The 17968-nt window shown below is 42.0% G+C and overlaps 1 protein-coding gene across 1 annotated transcript in view; it reads right to left on the bottom strand.

Moving 5' to 3' along the window:
- The window catches only part of HSF2BP (heat shock transcription factor 2 binding protein), a gene marked incomplete at its 3' end in the record, with an annotated part of 75711 nt that overhangs the window by 23365 nt on the left and 34378 nt on the right, over nt 1-17968 (bottom strand). Inside the window, exon 7 of the mRNA XM_080655144.1 lies at nt 9708-9811. Within this exon, the coding sequence (XP_080511270.1) occupies nt 9708-9811 (104 nt within the window). The remainder of the gene's footprint in view (nt 1-9707; nt 9812-17968) is intronic.

The raw sequence follows: 17968 nt of genomic DNA, 5'->3' as shown, positions 1-17968 counted from the left end.
ACCATTTAAAGATGAACCAGAGGAGAAAATAACTCCTAGTCCAAAAAAAAATGTTAAAGTCCCAGTGTATTTTGAAGTAAGATATATTCTTATTTTTAATTATCTCATTTTTATTTGAAATTGAAAACCTTAAAATTAGAATCTGATTAGTCTTAGATACAAACACACAAAACTCTTTCACTAAAACCCCATCCAGGCCTCACTACCCTCACTACTACTTCTCTCACGTTCCCTCCTGAAACCCCTCTTGTTAATTCTGTACTTCACCCAAAGTCTTCTCAAAGATCACTGATGATTCTGTTGTCAAAGCTTCTTCTCCATTCCTGTTTTCTGGATCATCAAGTTCTATCTGACGCTGTTAGATTCTCTTCTTCTCAAAGAATTATTTTTTCTCTCTCTTTTTTTAAATTTATAAAGCACTTCCATTTACTGCTCTATTCAATTCTCATGGCCTTCAAGGTATTTCTATTTCTATTGAGAAACAGTATTTGTATTTTATTTTGTGGATGACAAGCCCAAGTATCAGAGAATTTAAGGGACTCAGACAGAGCCACAAACTAGTTCACCTGTGCCTCCGTTTTACTGCCATTTCCTTTGCTACAAACTCCTGTTCCATGTTACTGGGCTTTGATGCATGCAGGGAAATGGACCCAGAGTCCAGTAACACATGTTGGCTGTCTTCAGTAAGGAGAGCTGGTCTGAGATCTATCCCATCATACCCTTGACTCTCAATTCCTGGCCTGCAAGGGTGGACTGTGGCGAGAGCTGTGAAAGCTCTGAAGTTCTCTGAAGAAAAGATAATGGATGGCTCAAAACCAGGCAGCAATGGTCAATGGTTGTCGGTTTAGATTCTGGATATAACTTAAAATAGAACTGTCAGGATTTCCCAACAGATTGAATGTTAGTGTGAGAGAAAAAGGAGACAAGAATCACTCCAAGGTTTTTAAAGGCCTGAAAAATTAGAAAAAATAGAGTTACTGCCAGAGGCCAGAGCACAACGAGCATTTGCATGAAAGTGCAAGAGAGACATTGGAAGGCCAATGGACCTTGATTCCAGCAGGACTGAAATCAACACAAGATTGATTCTGCTGGGACTGCGATGGCTTGAGGCAATTTCCTGACCTGATATTCCTTATATTGTTTATCAAACTTTACCTTTGATCTGCCTGTATGCATTGCTAAAGGGAAAATGCGTATTCAAAGTGAATAAAAAGCGGGCAGGACCTGGACTTGGGGTTCCTCTTTATGCAAGAGGCTTCCACCTGGCCCCCCAATGACTTCAAAATACATATTTCTTGTATAGTGTACTCATTGTGTGTCTTGGCCCTCCTGCAAGTCATCCTGAACCCGTTGTGCAGGTTGCAGCAAGTGGTGCCCGAACGGGGGCTTGAGGAGAAGGTTCGCCTGAGAAGGTTCACCTGAGTGGAAGTGGAAGTCAGCTGAATGCACAAGCTGTGGAGTCGCAACCATAAGTGGACGGGGATTTTTCTGAAATCAGCCAGGTTATAATGGGGCAGAATTTGAGTAAAAGGCAAAAACATTATTGTAGACTTTTGGCTTACATGTTCAAGGATAAAGGAATTAAGATGTCATAATGTACTCTCTTATAGTTTTTGCATATTATCAATGAACTAGAGGCCCGGTGCATGAAATTCGTGCACGGGGGGGGGGTGTCCCTCAGCCCAGCCTGCACCCTCTCCAATCTGGGACCCCTCGAGGGATGTCCGACTGCCCATTTAAGCCCGATCCCGGTGGGCCTAAATGGGCAGTCGGACATCCCTCTCACAATCCAGGACTGCTGCCTCCCAACTGCTCGCCTGCCTGCCTTCCTGATTTCCCCTAACCACTTCTGCCTGCCAGTCTGGTCACACCCTAACCACTCCCCAGCCAGCCTGATTGATGCCTAACTGCTCCCCTGCCAGCCTGTTTGCCCCTAACTGCCTTCCCCTGCATGTCTGGTCACCCCTAACTGCCCTCCCCTGCAGGACTGGTCCCCCCCAACTGCTCTCCCCTGCAGGCCTGGGTCCCCCCCAACTGCCCTTCCCTGCAGGCCCGGTCACCCCCAACTTCCCTCCTCTGCCGGCCTGGTCACGTGTAACTGCCCTCCTTTGCAGGCTTGATTGCCCCCAAGCAGGCCTGGTCCCTCCCAACTGCCCTTCCCTGCTGGCCTGATCGCCCACAACTGCCCTCCCTTGCAGGCCTGGTCCCTCCCAACTCCCCTCCCCTGCTGGCCATCTTGTGGTGGCCATCTTGTGTCCACATGGGGGCAGGATCTTTGACCACGTGGGGGCAACCATCTTGTGTGTTGGAGTGATGGTCAACCTGAATATTACTCTTTTATTAGATAGGACAGAGGTCTGGTGCACGGGTGGGGGCCAGCTGGTTTGTCCTAAAGGGTGTCCTGGATCAGGTTGGGGATTCCCTTGGGGCATGGGGTGGCCTGGGCAAGGGGCCTGTGGTGGTTTGCAGGCTGGCCACACCCCCCAGCGACCCAAGTGGAGGCCTTGGTATCTAGGATTTATTTATCTTATACAATTGAAACTTTGTAGCCTGGAGCAGAGCCAAGCCTTCTGCTCACTCTGTAGTGGCAGCCATTTCTGTTGGGATTTATTTATCTTCTATCATTGAAACTTTGTAGCCTTAAGCAGAGTCCAAGGCAGGCCAGAGCTGCAGAAGCTTGGCTTCCTCCATCGCCAGGGGCAACCCTAGCCTCCTGCTCTCTCCAGCTCTGTGGCTGCTGCCATTCTTGTTGGGATTTATCTTCTATAATTGAAACTTTGTAGCCTGGAGTGGAGGCCTGGGCTGGCAAGGGCAGGCAGAAAGCTTGGCTTCCTCCATTGCCAGGGAAACCCAAGCCTCCCTCCTGCTCTCTGTGGCAGCAGCCATGTTGGTTGGGTTTATTTGCATATTCGCTCCTGATTGGCTGGTGGGCGTGGCTTGTGGGTGTGGCTTTGTGGTTGTAGAGGATGTACAGTCAATTTGCATATTACTCTTTTATTAGATAGGATTAGATAGGGTATAATCCTTGGTTTCGCTGATGCTAGAACATTACTAGTAGACCTTGATCTCTGGGAACAAGTAGGTAGGAATTTAAGGAGAAAGCAGGCTCAAGGAAAACGAGTGCCTTTGTCATCTTTAACTATGTGGGCTCATTAGAGCGGCACTATGCCCACTTTATATTGAGGATCAAAAGCCTACAGAATGTCAGGAGGATTTGCCACCACCCCCTCCTCCTCCTGAGGTAGAGCCTGTAAAGCCTATAATACCTAAGGCCCCCATCCTCCGCCTCCGGTGTGGGAAGGCTCATCAACTAGTGAAAATGAAGCTAACAGTCCATTTACAAAAGGACTCCTTAATGCTTTGTCTGAAAATTACCATATGATGCCTTGGGACTGACAGTGGTTAGCTAAAACAACTTTAGAGCCAGTCAATGCTATGGGGAGTAGAATATGGTAAGACCTGTAAACAACAGGCTGTTTGTGGGTATTCACTGGGACCCCACCTGGGAGCCCTCTGGGGCGCATTCTGGTGGTAAGTCCCAGGCACTTTAAAACATCTGAAAGATCCATGTAAAGAACTCTGATTTATTAAGTCTTGTCTATGTGTTATGCATGGTTATAAATATCGTATATGAGTGTCGATTATTATTTTATCTCTCTTTGTTGTTTGGTTTGTTTATTGTTAGTCTCTTAAAAGAAATATTCCCAAAAAATGGAAATTACTAAGAAATTTTAGAGACTGTCTCAGAACTATTCTGAAGTTAATAAATGCCTACACCCCTTCCCCACCCCCACCCCCCCGTAGAAATAGGTGGCCAGGCCATCACTCAATTTCCCCAGAGCAAACAGGATGTGGGGGTGGGGAGAGGGAATATGAGTGGTACACATGGCTGATAACACAGGTCCTAGGAAGATTCCCCTAGACCAGTGGTTCGCAAACTGCGGCTCGTGCCACTCTGTTGACTAATGAGTTTGCCGACCATTCCCTAGACAAAGGGAGATAGAGGTAATTTAAAAAGGCCCCAGCCCATTAATTACTAGGTCTCTTGCCTATTGCCTTTATTGTGAACCTGTATTTTCACCATATTTTTGTTTCCTAGTCTATCATTTGAAATTTGTATAGGTGAGCCATTTCTCACAATTTGGGGATGTGTCCAGAATTTCTATACCCATGAAGAGGGAAAGGTTAGTTTAAGGCAGTGGTTCTCAACCTTTCTAATGCCGCGACCCTTTAATACAGTTCCTCATGTTGTGGTGACCCCCAACCATAAAACTATTTTCGTTTCTACTTCATAACTGTAATTTTGCTACTGTTATGAATCGTAATGTAAATATCTGTGTTTTCCGATGGTCTTAGGCAACCCTGCTAGCAGTTCTCAACCTGTGGGTCGCGACCCACAGGTTGAGAACCACTGCTGTAGAGCCTAGAACACACAGGTATTTACATTACGATTCATAACAGTAGCAAAATTACAGTTATGAAGTAGCAATGAAAATAGTTTTATGGTTGGGGGTCACCACAACCTGAGGAACTGTATTAAAGGGTCGTGGCATTAGAAAGGTTGAGAACCACTGGTTTAAGGGGAGGCGCGCCCCACCCAATTTTGGGTGGCCTCTTGGCCTAACCCCCATCTCTTCGTGGATGCTATAGAATAGGCCCGAGACTGTTTTTCTTTGGAAGATTGCGAAAATGACACAAGGGAAATATACAAGCTGGGTTTGGGCAACGAGGTTAATATTTCCATGACAATGGGCAGTTTTTTAATAATAATGGACCACATTCCAAGGTTGACTCCCAGGTCCCAGGGACACTCCTGATTTTTATAAAGAAAAAGAAATTAAAATAGTACTTTAACATTAAAACCACTGAAAGCCAGTGAGTTATCTCTGTTACAGAATTTGCCAAGGAAAATGCCTTGGGTAATAATAATTTGCTTTAAAATCTCAGAGTTGTTAAGGCAAAATATATATAACTAAAATGAAGGGTATATGGTAAATCTTTTTCAGTGGTAATTATATATGCCTAAACATAGTTTTCCAAAGTCTTTGGTAACTTAAAACTTTGGAGTTTGCTGGATTAAATAGTAAAGATGATTAAACATCTAAATATTTTGAAATAACAGGATACTGAAATATTAATCTGAGTTTGCCTCATATGAAGAATCTAGAGAATAAACTTAATTCTATTAATTGAATATGTTTTGTATTTTATTTGAAATATATCCTTAAAAATGTGAATATATTACTAATCTGAAAAATGCTAAGTATTTAACTTGCCACCAAAAATTTGAGGCTTCTAAAAGTTAAAAGTTCAAACTAAATTGGGAGAAATTATATGGTAGTGATAACAGAATGCATAAAGTATGGAAATTCATTTTTGAGAAAAATAATTCTTGTGTTTTCTCTGGAAAAATTAGTAGTTCAAAATACGTTATAGTCTTTATGTGTATGTGTGTCTGTGTACCACGTGTGGTAAAATTTCAACCTAGGATATAATCTTTATTGGCCTGATTAAAAAAGAGGATTAATTCTATGGTCTGAACCAAATTTTTAATATTAGAACGGTTAAATTTAATTGATGTCTTTTAGAATAATTACAAAAAGTGCGTAATATAATCTTTGGGTTATGTATATTTGATAGTCTTTCCAAGTTAAAATTCAAGACTTTAACTGAGACATAACTTTGGGACATTTCAAGGGCCCTGGAATGACTCAAGAATTTATTCTCTCTTCTTAAAAGAAATTAGTTCTAAGACTAACTATTTACAAATGTTGTAAAAGGGTCATAAAAGTCCCAGGGAAATTTAAACAAAGGCCTGACCACTAGCTAATTTATTGCCTACCTGTAACTAAGAAGTCCTTATCTCCCCCCGCCCCTCCCCCGTCGCCACCGCCAAGGACAGAGCAAATGGTTAATACAGAAAGGGAGGGGGAGAAGGGGAAAGAAAAGAGAGAAAAAATAAAAGGAGGGCCATTTTACTCTGAGCAAGAAAGCCCGAGGTTTCAGCCTCTAAGCTTGGCAGGCAGCAGCGGAATTTTAAGACAGGAGCATACATAATGCCTCAAACCCCCACCCAGCCTGCTCTTCAGATTGGCTAGGGGGTGGGGTAGCATCTGTACTTCACAGGTCAAATGTATAAATTTGCTTATTTTGCTTTTTCAATAAAGGTGCATACTTTAATTACTTAATAAGTTAGTTTTCACAATATAATCAAGATCTCATATAAACTCATTTACATGAGAAGCCAATATTTTATGAGTAACTAGTTCTAATAAAGTCCGAAGTAAAATTTGCAGATATATGCAAATAAGCACTAGCAAAAAAGAATGCTGTTTAGAAGTAAATTTAAGCTTAAAAAGAAGAAATTTAAAAATCTATTCCACTACTATTTACAAAATAAACTAAAAGTTATTATTCAAGCATTAAATCTCACCATTAATGAGACACCATAAGTAAAAAGAAAGTTACTTTTACTTGCGATGTACGCATTGTAATATTGGCCAGCAGCAATGGTCAATGGTGGTCAGATTCTGGATATAGCTTACAATAGAACTGTCAGGATTTCCCAACAGATTAGATGTGAGTGTGAGAGAAAAAGGAGATAAGAATCACTCCAAGGTTTTTAAAGGCCTGAAAAATTAGAAAAAAATAGTTACTATCAACTGAGGGTGGGAAAGCCATAGGTAGTTTAGTGTGGGGGAAGATTAGGAATTTAGTCTAAACACATTGAGTTTGAAGGCCTATTAGATCCCCATGTGGAGAGTTGAATATTAGTCTGGAGTTCAGGAGAGAAGTCTGGGCTGGAGATACAAATTTGGCAGAACTAATCAGTGTTTCATATTACTTAGACAAGCCAAATAAATGTAACATGGGATGCAAATGCCTCTATGCCTAGTCAACACTGTAAATGTGGGTAGGAAATGCATTACTACTGTTACAAGAGTCATCATAACACTGGTTTGCATTAACAGTTACACAACATGTGGTCGTCATCCCAATACACTCTGTCTTCATCAGTTATTTGCTAGAGTTCTTTGCCAGACCTGCAGCTTAAAAGGAATGTGAAGAATTTGGAGAAAGCCTAAAAAAGAGCCAGTCACACAGTTGAATAAAGAGAAGGAAAATGATATCCAGTAAAGGTAAAAAGAAATGAGACAATTTAGTAAAAAAATTAATAGCAAAGAAGGCCGGATGCTTGAAAGCAACTTGCCACCTTTAAATAAAATAAAAGGAAATGAGCTTTTATTTTGGCATGAAAGACTCAGATTAGAAATAAAAAGGGAAACTAAAACCTATTTAACACCTACTATATGAGCTGTTGGCCCAGGCACTATTGCATTTTAATAAACATGAAGACCCTTGAGGTAGAAATCCCCACTTACATACAGGTCAGAAAGAGGGACCCTAAGAGGTTAGGTAAGTTCCAAGTAGAAGAGCTGCAGTTTCAGTCTGGGTCTAATAAATCCAAAGTCCAAGCTCTTTAAAATACATTAAATTTCCTAACAGGAAAACTGATAAAAGTAGAAGCTGATTACTGAGACAAGTAATAGAAGTAGATCTTTTTAAATTAGAAGAGATTCTTATTTGTCTAGAATAAACCAGTTTTCAAATTCTCTCCTACTCCTAAACAATTATTATAATCTAGAATCTGAAGAAATCACACCACCAGCATCAAGCAGCACTTACTGTTTTTCAGGGAACTAGTCTTGTTCCTGTTTTTCTCTTCTATAGTAAAATACATATTCACCTTCCTAAAACATACACCAAATTCTATAACAAATTTCAAATTTTAAATTAAGGTAATTCCATACACAATTCAGGGGTCAAACATCCTGGGCTTGATAGACCTTGTTTTGTTTGACTATGATAATAAATAACTCTAAAGATATCAAGTAGATATATTGAAAAAGATTTATGAGGGTTTGAGCTGTGCCCATTATGTAACACACACACACACACACACATACACACACACACACACACACAGTAATTGTCTTCATGGACAAGAAAGCCTGATGCCCCAGTTGGCAATGGCAGTACCACCCCCTACTGCACATGACCAAGGTTTAAGCAGAAACAATCCAGCTGGTCAAAGAGCACCAGATTCAGTGTGAGCAACAGACACTCTTGTGAGCTTGCTCCTTAGGCAGCTGCATATATTACACTGAAACGCATAACCATTTTCACTTAGCCCAGGAAAATTATTCTAGAGTACAAAAACTAGAAGGAGCCCTGGAGAACATTTAGCCTAAAGCCTTTATTTTAAACTTTATTTTTATTGTTGACCCTATTACATGTGTTTCTATTTTTCCTGGTTTGTGCACCTCCACCCAGCCCCAGCCCCCACTTCCCTCTGGCCATTATCGCACTGCTGCCTGTGTCTATGGGCTATGAATATATGTTTTTTGGCTAAGGCCCTCCTTTTATGAGAAAGTAAACAACGTACAAAAGGTGCTGAGGATTACTGGCTGCAAGCTAGCTGAAACAGAGTGGAGATTATATGTGTGTGTGTATATATATGTATACAAAAAATACGTGTGTATACATATTTTTACATACACACATACATATTTTTTAAAAATACGTTTTTATTGATTTCAGAGAGAAAGGGAGAGGGAGAGAGATATAGAAACATCAATGATGAGAGAATTATTGATCGGCTACCTCCTGCACACCCCACACTAGGGATCGAGCCCGCAACCCAGACATATGCCCTGACTGGGAATCAAACCATTACCTACTAGTTCATATGTCAATGCTCAACCACTGAACCACATTGGCCAAGCTAAAAACATATTTTTTTTTAAAAAAGAGAAAGAATCTCATTTTAAAAATTTTTATCTAATTAGAAGAAAATGAGCCGATTAATTTGCACACTTGAGTGAAATATGTACCTACTAAATACATAGTGTTAAAAATTATGATGAAGCCGAAACCGGTTTGGCTCAGTAGATAGAGCGTCAGCCTGCGGACTCAAGGGTCCCGGGTTCGATTCCGGTCAAGGGCATGTACCTTGGTTGCGGGCACATCCCCAGTGGGAGGTGTGCAGGAGGCAGCTGATCGATGTTTCTCTCTCATCGATGTTTCTAGCTCTCTATCCCTCTCCCTTCCTCTCTGTAAAATATCAATAAAATATATTTTTAAAAAAATTATGATGAACAGATTGGTACAAAAATTAGGTTAATTAGTGGTGAAGGAGAAGAGGAAGAGAGGCAGTAGGGATAGCTTTTATTTTAAAGAAAATGAAAAGAACACATATACATTACATATAATTATATATATTATAGTATATATATATGTATATATTATATATGTGTATAAGACCTTCAGAGTTGTAGTATCTCTCATATTTCCTCTTCCCCACATTCCTTTAACACTAGGACTTCTCCTTTACCTCATATTCAGAGCCACAGACACCTATAGTGCTGGACTGTTCTCACAGGAAGGAACAGGTCAATGACATCTACCAACTGCTTCATAATTTTTCTTTATGTCACAGAATCATAACTAAATTGAAAGCAATACTTCAGAAACAGAACTAAAAATAGCTTGGCACACCACTGAGTTTTCCATCATTTGAAATCTTTTGAAGAAATGGTAACACCTTGGGACAGTCGATCCTAATTTCTAATGTGACAACCTCCCTCAGCCACAGAGGAAAAGTATGTGAGCTGTATGGGAAGACATGCAGGGAACCCCCTCCTTACCACTCAGAAGCCACCACAGCAAAGGGATGAACCCTGGGCTCTCACTGATGTACTTCAAGCCTTTCAAATTGATGCTCACGTTGTACAGGGACATCAGCATTAGCCTGAAATGCAAACAGAAGGTAGTGAAGTACTGGCCCCTCCACACAGCACTTGCCATAAATCCAGCTGCTGGTTAAGAGGACCTGAGCATACTTAAGGATTCCTTACACATCAGATGTCCAATTCTAAAGTCTGGATGATAGCAAGAGTAAGCAGAAGGTATGTGAAATAATATTTGTCTCTATGAGGCTACAGGAAAAGGTGAAACTTTAGCAAAGCGCCATTACATCAGCTCCTACAGGCTCACAGAATCAAGAGACACAAATGCAGAGAGGATCTTGTTACCAATCCTGCATTTACATGCAAGTAACCTTCAGATTAACCAAAGATCTTACCTATGGACACAGACAGTAGGGTGGCGAGGCCTGGGGAGGGGCGGGAAGCAGGTGGAAGGAGGCAACGGGGGGAGGGGGGAGGTCATCTGTAATACTCTCAACAATAAAGATTTAAATATATATATTATATATGTTACATATGTATATAATAAATACCCCTCAACTGTACTCTGTACTCTGTATACACTGTACTCTGAAAGTTCAATTTAGCTGTTTAAAATTTAGTCCTATCTTTTCATTCAGTGAACGCTATCCATGACGTCTGGGCAGCTAGGTCAGGCCATACAAGCCTGTTTAATCTACAGCCCGAGGGATGAAAAGCGCCATAACCCCAACCATTCCTAACAACCAACCAAACAGTATGCAGAGTTAAATAGGATTTTATAAGTGGTCTTGGAAACTGACCCCAACTGGTAATATAGTCTAATGGAAATTGGAAAACTATAGGACTGGTTTCTGACACTATTGCAAAATACAGACATCCCCAAAACTTCACACTGCAAATCAATAAAAAAGGCCACACAAATATTTCACAAACCCTTAAAAGAATGGATGAGATTTCAAGAAATGAAGGGGAAAAACCTCTCTGATCAGAAACTAAGTGAAAACCCAAATTCAGGGAGGTAAGTCCTAAAGATGATAGATTTCAGAATCGCAGAGCTTAAGTATTAGTGGCTTCATGCAGACAGGCAGCCTCAGACCAACACAAGACAGATTCAGATTGCAGACTCCTGCAGAAAGCCAGGAAAAAGTTAACTTTCGAGCTTGGCCTACGTCCATACTTTTTGTATGGTCTGAAAATCTGCAAGCCAATAACTTTAACACGAAGAGACCAGGGACAGGAGCTCCTTCAACTGCCTGGCCAAAGTAAACAAACATTCTCTTAAAGGGCCCTCAACCTGTTCTTCAAATAATATCCAAAAAAACAATACTAACAAATGTGAGTTCAAAATAAAAATAAAAACATCCCCTGGCCAGTTTGGCTCAGTTGGTTGAGCATCGTCCCATGCAACAACAAAAAAAGGTTGCTGGTTAGATTCTTGGTCAAGACACATGCCCAGTTTGAGGTCTCGATCCCCAATAGGGAGCATGCAGGAGGCAGCTGATGGATATTTCTCTCTCACATCAATGTTTCTCTCTCTCCTCTCCTTTCCTCTTTCTCTAAAAATCAATAAAAATATTTTGAAAAATAAAATAATGAAAAACAAGACATTGTAAGTAACAGCACAAGAAGCAATGAGAGCCAGAATTTTTTTTAAAGGTCATATACTAGAAGTATCAATTGCAGTATAAAAAAACCATTATGTTTAATAGATATAAATAATTTTTTAAAAAAAGTAAAAACATGATCAAGGATCTACTGAGTATTAGAAATGACCAGGTGGTGAATAAAGTCAGAATTGAGTGGAAAAAAAGAGAAATGACCAGGCACTTCAAAGAAGAACCTAGTAGAACTTACAAAAATGCAAACCATAATAATTAAACTGTAAAACTCAAGAGCAACTGACACATGGGAAAAGAGAAATACTACACAGAAAATAGAGCTAAAGAAATGGCAGCAAACAGCGAAGCTAGGGAGGAGGAAGCCCCGCAAGGCCAATCCCAGAACAAGGGAAACACGAAACACAAAATCTGCCCAGGTCATGGCCAACTTCAAACTGCACCAGTAGGAGACTGACACCAGGAGCCCAGTGGAGAGGAGAGCTGGTACCCCCACCAATGAGGTATGGGGTTGGCTGTTGACCACCTCAGGAGAGCCAGAGTTGAGGAGTCAGGTAAAGCTAACTACTTGCAAGGACAAACATCAATTCTTTTCAGGAAAAGACACCAGAGTCCAGAGTCCACAATGTATCTTCTGCAACGTCCAACGTACAATCGAATATTTAACTAGCAAGGTCACATGAGGTGAGCAGAGTAAGGCACTTGTTTGGGGCGCAAATTTTAAGGGGTGCCAAAATGCTCAATAACCAAGATTGCAAAATATACTGCAAAGCAAAAACAAATTTATTTTAACCCTCATTCAAGGATATTTTTCCACGGATATTTACAGAGAGGGAAAGGAGGGGGAGAGACACAGAGAGAGACATCTATGTGAGAGAGACACATTGACTGGCTGCCTCCTGCATGCACCCGACCAGGACTGGGGATCAAGCCTGCAACCAAGGTACATGTCCTTGACCAGGAATCAAACCTGGGATCCCTTCAGTCCATGGGCCAGCACTCTATCCACTAAGCCAAACCAGCTAGGAGTGCAATGCAAAATTTTAAAAAATCAAATCTACTGCAAGAAATTAGCAATTCCACAATTCCACAATTAGCAATATATCAACATCCTATATAATAAAAGGGTAATATGCAAATCGACCAAACAGCAGAATGACCAGTTGCAATGACACGCATTGACCACCAGGGGGCAGACGCTCAACACAAGCGCTGCCCCTGGTGGTCAATGCGCTCCCATAAGGCTGACGGCTGGTGAGCACAGCGGCCTGCCTCCACAGCAGCGCTAAGGATGCCCGACTGCGGCTTAGGCCCGCTCCCCACCTAATCCATCAGTTGAACATCCCCTGAGGGTTCCAGGACTGTGAAAGGGCTCAAACCAGGCTGAGAGACACCCCCGCCTGCCCCCATTGCACGAATGTCGTGCACCAGGCCTCTAGTTTTAGATAAAGATGGGACAGTCACAGTGCCATGCCAAGACATAATGCTGCCTTCAGCAAAAGGAAAATCAGTAATTTTGATTGAATCCATTAAAATGGGACGGACAATAAATGACAAGGCATGCATATACACCGCCAGGAAACATGCTTTCCAGTTTTCTGTTAAAATAACTGTTTTCCCCACTAAACTTTGTTTATCAAAATGGCTTGTTCGTCTTTACAGCCACATGGGCTGGCACCAACTCGGGACACAGTGAGTACTCAGTGTAAACATGGAAATGGAGTGATTCCCAAAGGCCTGCAGCTGCAGCAGGGCAAACACACAGCAATAGCTCCCCTTGTGCTCCCAGGGCATTTTCAAAGTGCAGGCAGGGCTAGCATCCAGGCAGACACCACCACCAGCACCTCGAGGGAATAGCGCCCAGTTCTCATTATGATCCTCAGTCTCCTCATAGGCCACAACATGAGCCAAAATTGCAATCCTTTCAAGTTTTCCTGACAATTTTTACACATAAGCAAAATCTAATCACTACTAATCTATTTAGTGAGTTATTAAGGGCTATTCAAATGTCTTATTCATGAGGAAAATTCAGCACCTCCACTAAAATTTTTTGAGGTCTCTAATCCAGTATCCCAAGAGAAAAGTTCCTACTTTAGATCACCAACACATGGCTGGAATTCCTTAAAATTAAGCATATTGTCTATGCTGCTTTCATACCACAAGAGCAGGAATGAGTCATCACAACAGAGATCCTTTGGCCCACAGAGCCTGAAGTATTCTCTAACTGGCTCTCTACAGAAAAAGTTTGCCAACCCCTGCTTTAGAACATGAAAACACCACAAGCCAGTTTTCTCTAGATCTTAACTGGCAAAGTTAACATCTGAGTGATAACTGTAATATGGAGCAAACTCCAGAAAATGTGTCCACTTGGAAGTCTCCAATGACTGCATTTAATTTTAAGATGTTAAAAATGACTCATGCCCTAGCTGGTTTGGCTCAGTGGATAGAGCGTCGGCCTGCAGACCAATGGTTCTCAAGGTTCAATTCTGGTCAAGGGCACATACCTTGGTTGCAGTCTCCTCCCCAGCCCATGCCCTGGTGGGGGCACATGCAGGAGGCAACCAATTGATGTGTTTCTCTCACATCAATATTTCTCTCCAATTTTCCCTCTTTCTTCCACTCTCTCTAAAAATCAGTGGAAAAATACCCTCAGGTGAGGATTTAAAATAATAATCCTATATAATAAAAGGCAAATATGCAAAAAGACCGAATGGCAAAACAACCGGTCGCTATGACATGCGCTGACCACCAGGGGGCGCACATGGAACATGGCAGGCATTGGCCACAGCGGGATGGTGGAACAGGTGATGAGGGGTGCCAGACCAAGGCGGGGTGCCAGTCGCTGTCATCGGGGCAAGCCTCTGGTGGTTACTGAAAATTCTTTGCTCCCACGCGCCACGGTCCCGCCCGCCTCTCGCACCCACTGCTGGCACCTGGCGCCGCCCCAATTGCTTGGAACCGTCAGTGGGTGCGAGCAGCGGCTGCGAGCCCCAATCATCCCTAAGGGCTTCTCCACCTCCCCCTGTTCCTGAGGGGTGATCGGGGCAGCAGTCGCCACTCGCACCCACTGAGGCACCAGCCCCACTCGCACCTACTACTGGCACCGGCCCCAATCGCTCAGTGCCATCAGCGGGTGCGAGTGGGGCCGGCGCTGTCAGTGCATCAGAGTGCCAGTGGCGAGAGCGGGGCTGCTGGCAGACAGGGGACCGGGGGCTGCGGCAGGAGGGGCTGGGAAGGGTGCGGAGGATGGGCCAATACCCGCCCCTGTGCCCACCACAGCCTTGCAGCCCACAGTTCCTTTCAAGGTTCGTGCACTGGGCCTCTAGTAATAAAATAAAAATGACTCACAAATTGAATCTTTAAAATTTCATATTTGGTCAAAGTCAGCCCTCCTTAAGAAGTCAACATGGAGCAAATGTAATTGTGATGGACATGGTGCCATGTGAGACCCCATGTCATTGCTAGACTATATCTCACAGATGACCAGAGACTTCTCCAAGGTCACACAAGACTTATTAGTAAACAACAAATCCAGAATGAGTTTTCCTTGCATGTGCTTCTATTCCAACATTTTTATTCCAACCCAATGTATTTTGTAAATATTAATTATCAAGTGTCCAATTGTCAAGTCAAAAGAGACTGGCCTTTCAATTCACTCTTCTAGTACTGAGATACTAAAGGCAAATGTCATTTCCAAAGTACTAGGAGTCAGACTTCCCCTTCCAATGACAGAAAAGGCAGGCAAACCCTGCTTCCTGCCACAAGTCTATAAGCAGATCAATGGGTTCCAAATGAACAACTTCCCAGGCTCTGCAGTCTTGAGAATTTTAGAGACAACTGACATTGATTATAAAATAACTGAAAACAAGACTAAAATAAAGCCGGGAGCTACAGCAGGGCAAACACACGGAGACAGGCTCCCATCGTGTTCCCAAGGCATTTTCAAAGTGCAGGCAGAGCTAGAGCCCAAAATAAAGAAATTGGCAAACCTAAAATGCTACAGAAGCATCACAAGTAACTCTCCTTCAGTAAAAGGACACTCCCTGGATACACTAGGCCTGGGACAGAACAGGTTCTCCCAGCGAGAAGCCAGAAAGTCCTGCTGACAGTGACTACAAGGCTGAGTTACTAAAAGTAAAAGTGACTCAACTGAACTACCTAATTCTTCTTAAAAGTAATTAAAACAAAGAATAAACACATCCAGTACTTCAAAACACACCAGCAATAAACAAAAGGGCACCATTGTGCTGCCCCCTCCACCAGAAACAAAAACCACACATCAGTAGCCAAATTAGCACCATCAAGTAATTCTAAGGAACAATAAGCAATAAAATCCTTACAGAAAACTGCAGATGTTATATGACAGAGAAGCAACTGGCAGAGCAATCAGACACTTCAGACCACATGAAGCACAGAAATCTGCAGCTGGAGGCCTACTGATTTTGAAAGAGCAGCGCAGTTATTAACTATTTACCATGTTGTTTTAGATTCTGTGCCCCTGCCCCAATCAAATTAGAACCTAAAAATCTATGGTCAATGCCATATGTAATTCTAAACAAATATCCATAGATTTTTTTCTACTATGTAACACTGAAGGCACACCGATATGAAGAACAATACATACTTACCTCCCTGGTTAAGAAAAACATATCTTATCACCATAGTCAAATCCCCTTTTGTGAACTCTGAACACCTACTTCAGGGATGTAGGAACCACTATCACCATTTGATATGGAAAACACCCATGCATTTCCATAAACTTTTACAAAATATGTACAGAACCTGACATGTATCAGCAGCAGCATACTGAATGTAATCTCCCATACCACAGTGAGATGTTTTCCACGTTGATTTGTTCATTTCTAACATATTTTCACTGATGTGTCCTAACATATTAACTGTTCACAATCTATCTATTCTCCAGCTGATAGAAGTATAGACAAGTTCCCAGTGAGAACTATCACCAACACGGCTGCTCCCACGGTCCTGCACAAGCATCCTGGTGTTTGTGGGTAAAACTTCCTCTAAAATGCATACACGGATGTGGATCACCTGTCCCAAACATGGGTGTGTTCAACTGCAACAGATGCTGCTCACCTGCCTCCATCTCCCTCCCACCAGCAAGTGGACAGGATAAGCTCTACCTAGCCTCACACCCTCTCCAAAGTTTGAAACTGTCATATCTGATTTTTTGTCAGTGAGATGGAATAAAAATGTATCTCGTTATGGTTATAATCTGCATTACAATTGAGGTCGAGATTCTTTTCCGTATCTATGAAGCTTTCCAGTGTGTTTCTTTTGTGAACTGCCTGATTAATTCTTTTGCCCATGTGTATATTAGGTTATTTGCCATTTTCTTGTTTAAAAAGAGAAATAAAGATTTTTTTTAAAATATATTTTATTGATTTTTTACAGAGAGGAAGGAAGAGTGATAGTCAGAAACATCGATGAGAGAGAAACATCGACCAGCTGCCTCCTGCACACCTCCCACCGGGGATGTGCCCGCAACCAAGTTACATGCCCTTGACCGGAATCGAACCCGGGACCCTTCAGTCCGCAGGCTGACGCTCTATCCACTGAGCCAAACCGGTTTTGGCGAAATATAGATTTTTGTGGGCTTTTTAAAGATGTACATAGAATGATCAAACTAGTTAGGTTGGAACCCTAAAAATGCCTTTCAGAAGAATTAAGGTTACATTCACAGCACCAATTAACAATTTATAACTCAGTACTAGACCAATTCAGATGTTAAACATGTTGTGGCTAAAAGCTCTAGGGCCTGGAAAATAATACGTATTAGTTCCCAGATGCCAAATGTTACAAACATTTTAGAAGCTTGGTTGACCATTGTTAATATCTGGAAATGCTGACAACTCTAAGAATTTCAGCATTATCTAAGATTTGTCTTAAAAAATGTACTTCCCTCACCTGGCTGGTGTAGCTCAGTGGTGGAGTATCGACCTACGAACCAGGAGGTCACGATTCGATTCCCAGTCAGGGCATGCACCGGGGTTGTGTTCAGTACCTGGTCAGTGTGCCTATGGGAGGCAAACAATTGATGTCTCTCTCTCTCTTTTAAAAAAAAAAAAAATCAATAAAAAAATATATTTTTTAAAAACCATATCCTCCAGTGAGGATTTAAAAAAAAAAAAAAAAGATACCACTACACACCTATTAGAATAGCCACAATCCAGAACACTGACACCACCAAATGCTGGTGGGGATGTGGAGCAACAGGAATTCCCATTCACTGCTGGTGGGAACACAAAATAATACAGCCATTTTGGAAGACAGTTTGACAGTTTCTTTCTTTTTTTTTTTTTTTTAATATTTTATTGATTTCTTACAGAGAGGAAAGGGAGAGGACAGATAGTTAGAAACATCGATGAGAGAGAAACATCGATCAGCTGCCTCCTGCACACCTCCCACTGGGGATGTGCCCGCCACCAAGGTACATGCCCTTGACCGGAATCGAACCTGGGACCTTTCAGTCCGCAGGCCGACGCTCTATCCACTGAGCCAAACCAGTCAGGGCCAGTTTGACAGTTTCTTACAAAACCAAACATACTCTTGCCATACGATCAAGCAGTCGTGCTCTTTGGT

Source organism: Plecotus auritus, assembly GCF_963455305.1.
Source record: "Plecotus auritus genome assembly, chromosome: 2".
NCBI classification, from domain to species: domain Eukaryota; kingdom Metazoa; phylum Chordata; class Mammalia; order Chiroptera; family Vespertilionidae; genus Plecotus; species Plecotus auritus.
This window is presented reverse-complemented; position numbering and strand designations above follow the sequence as displayed.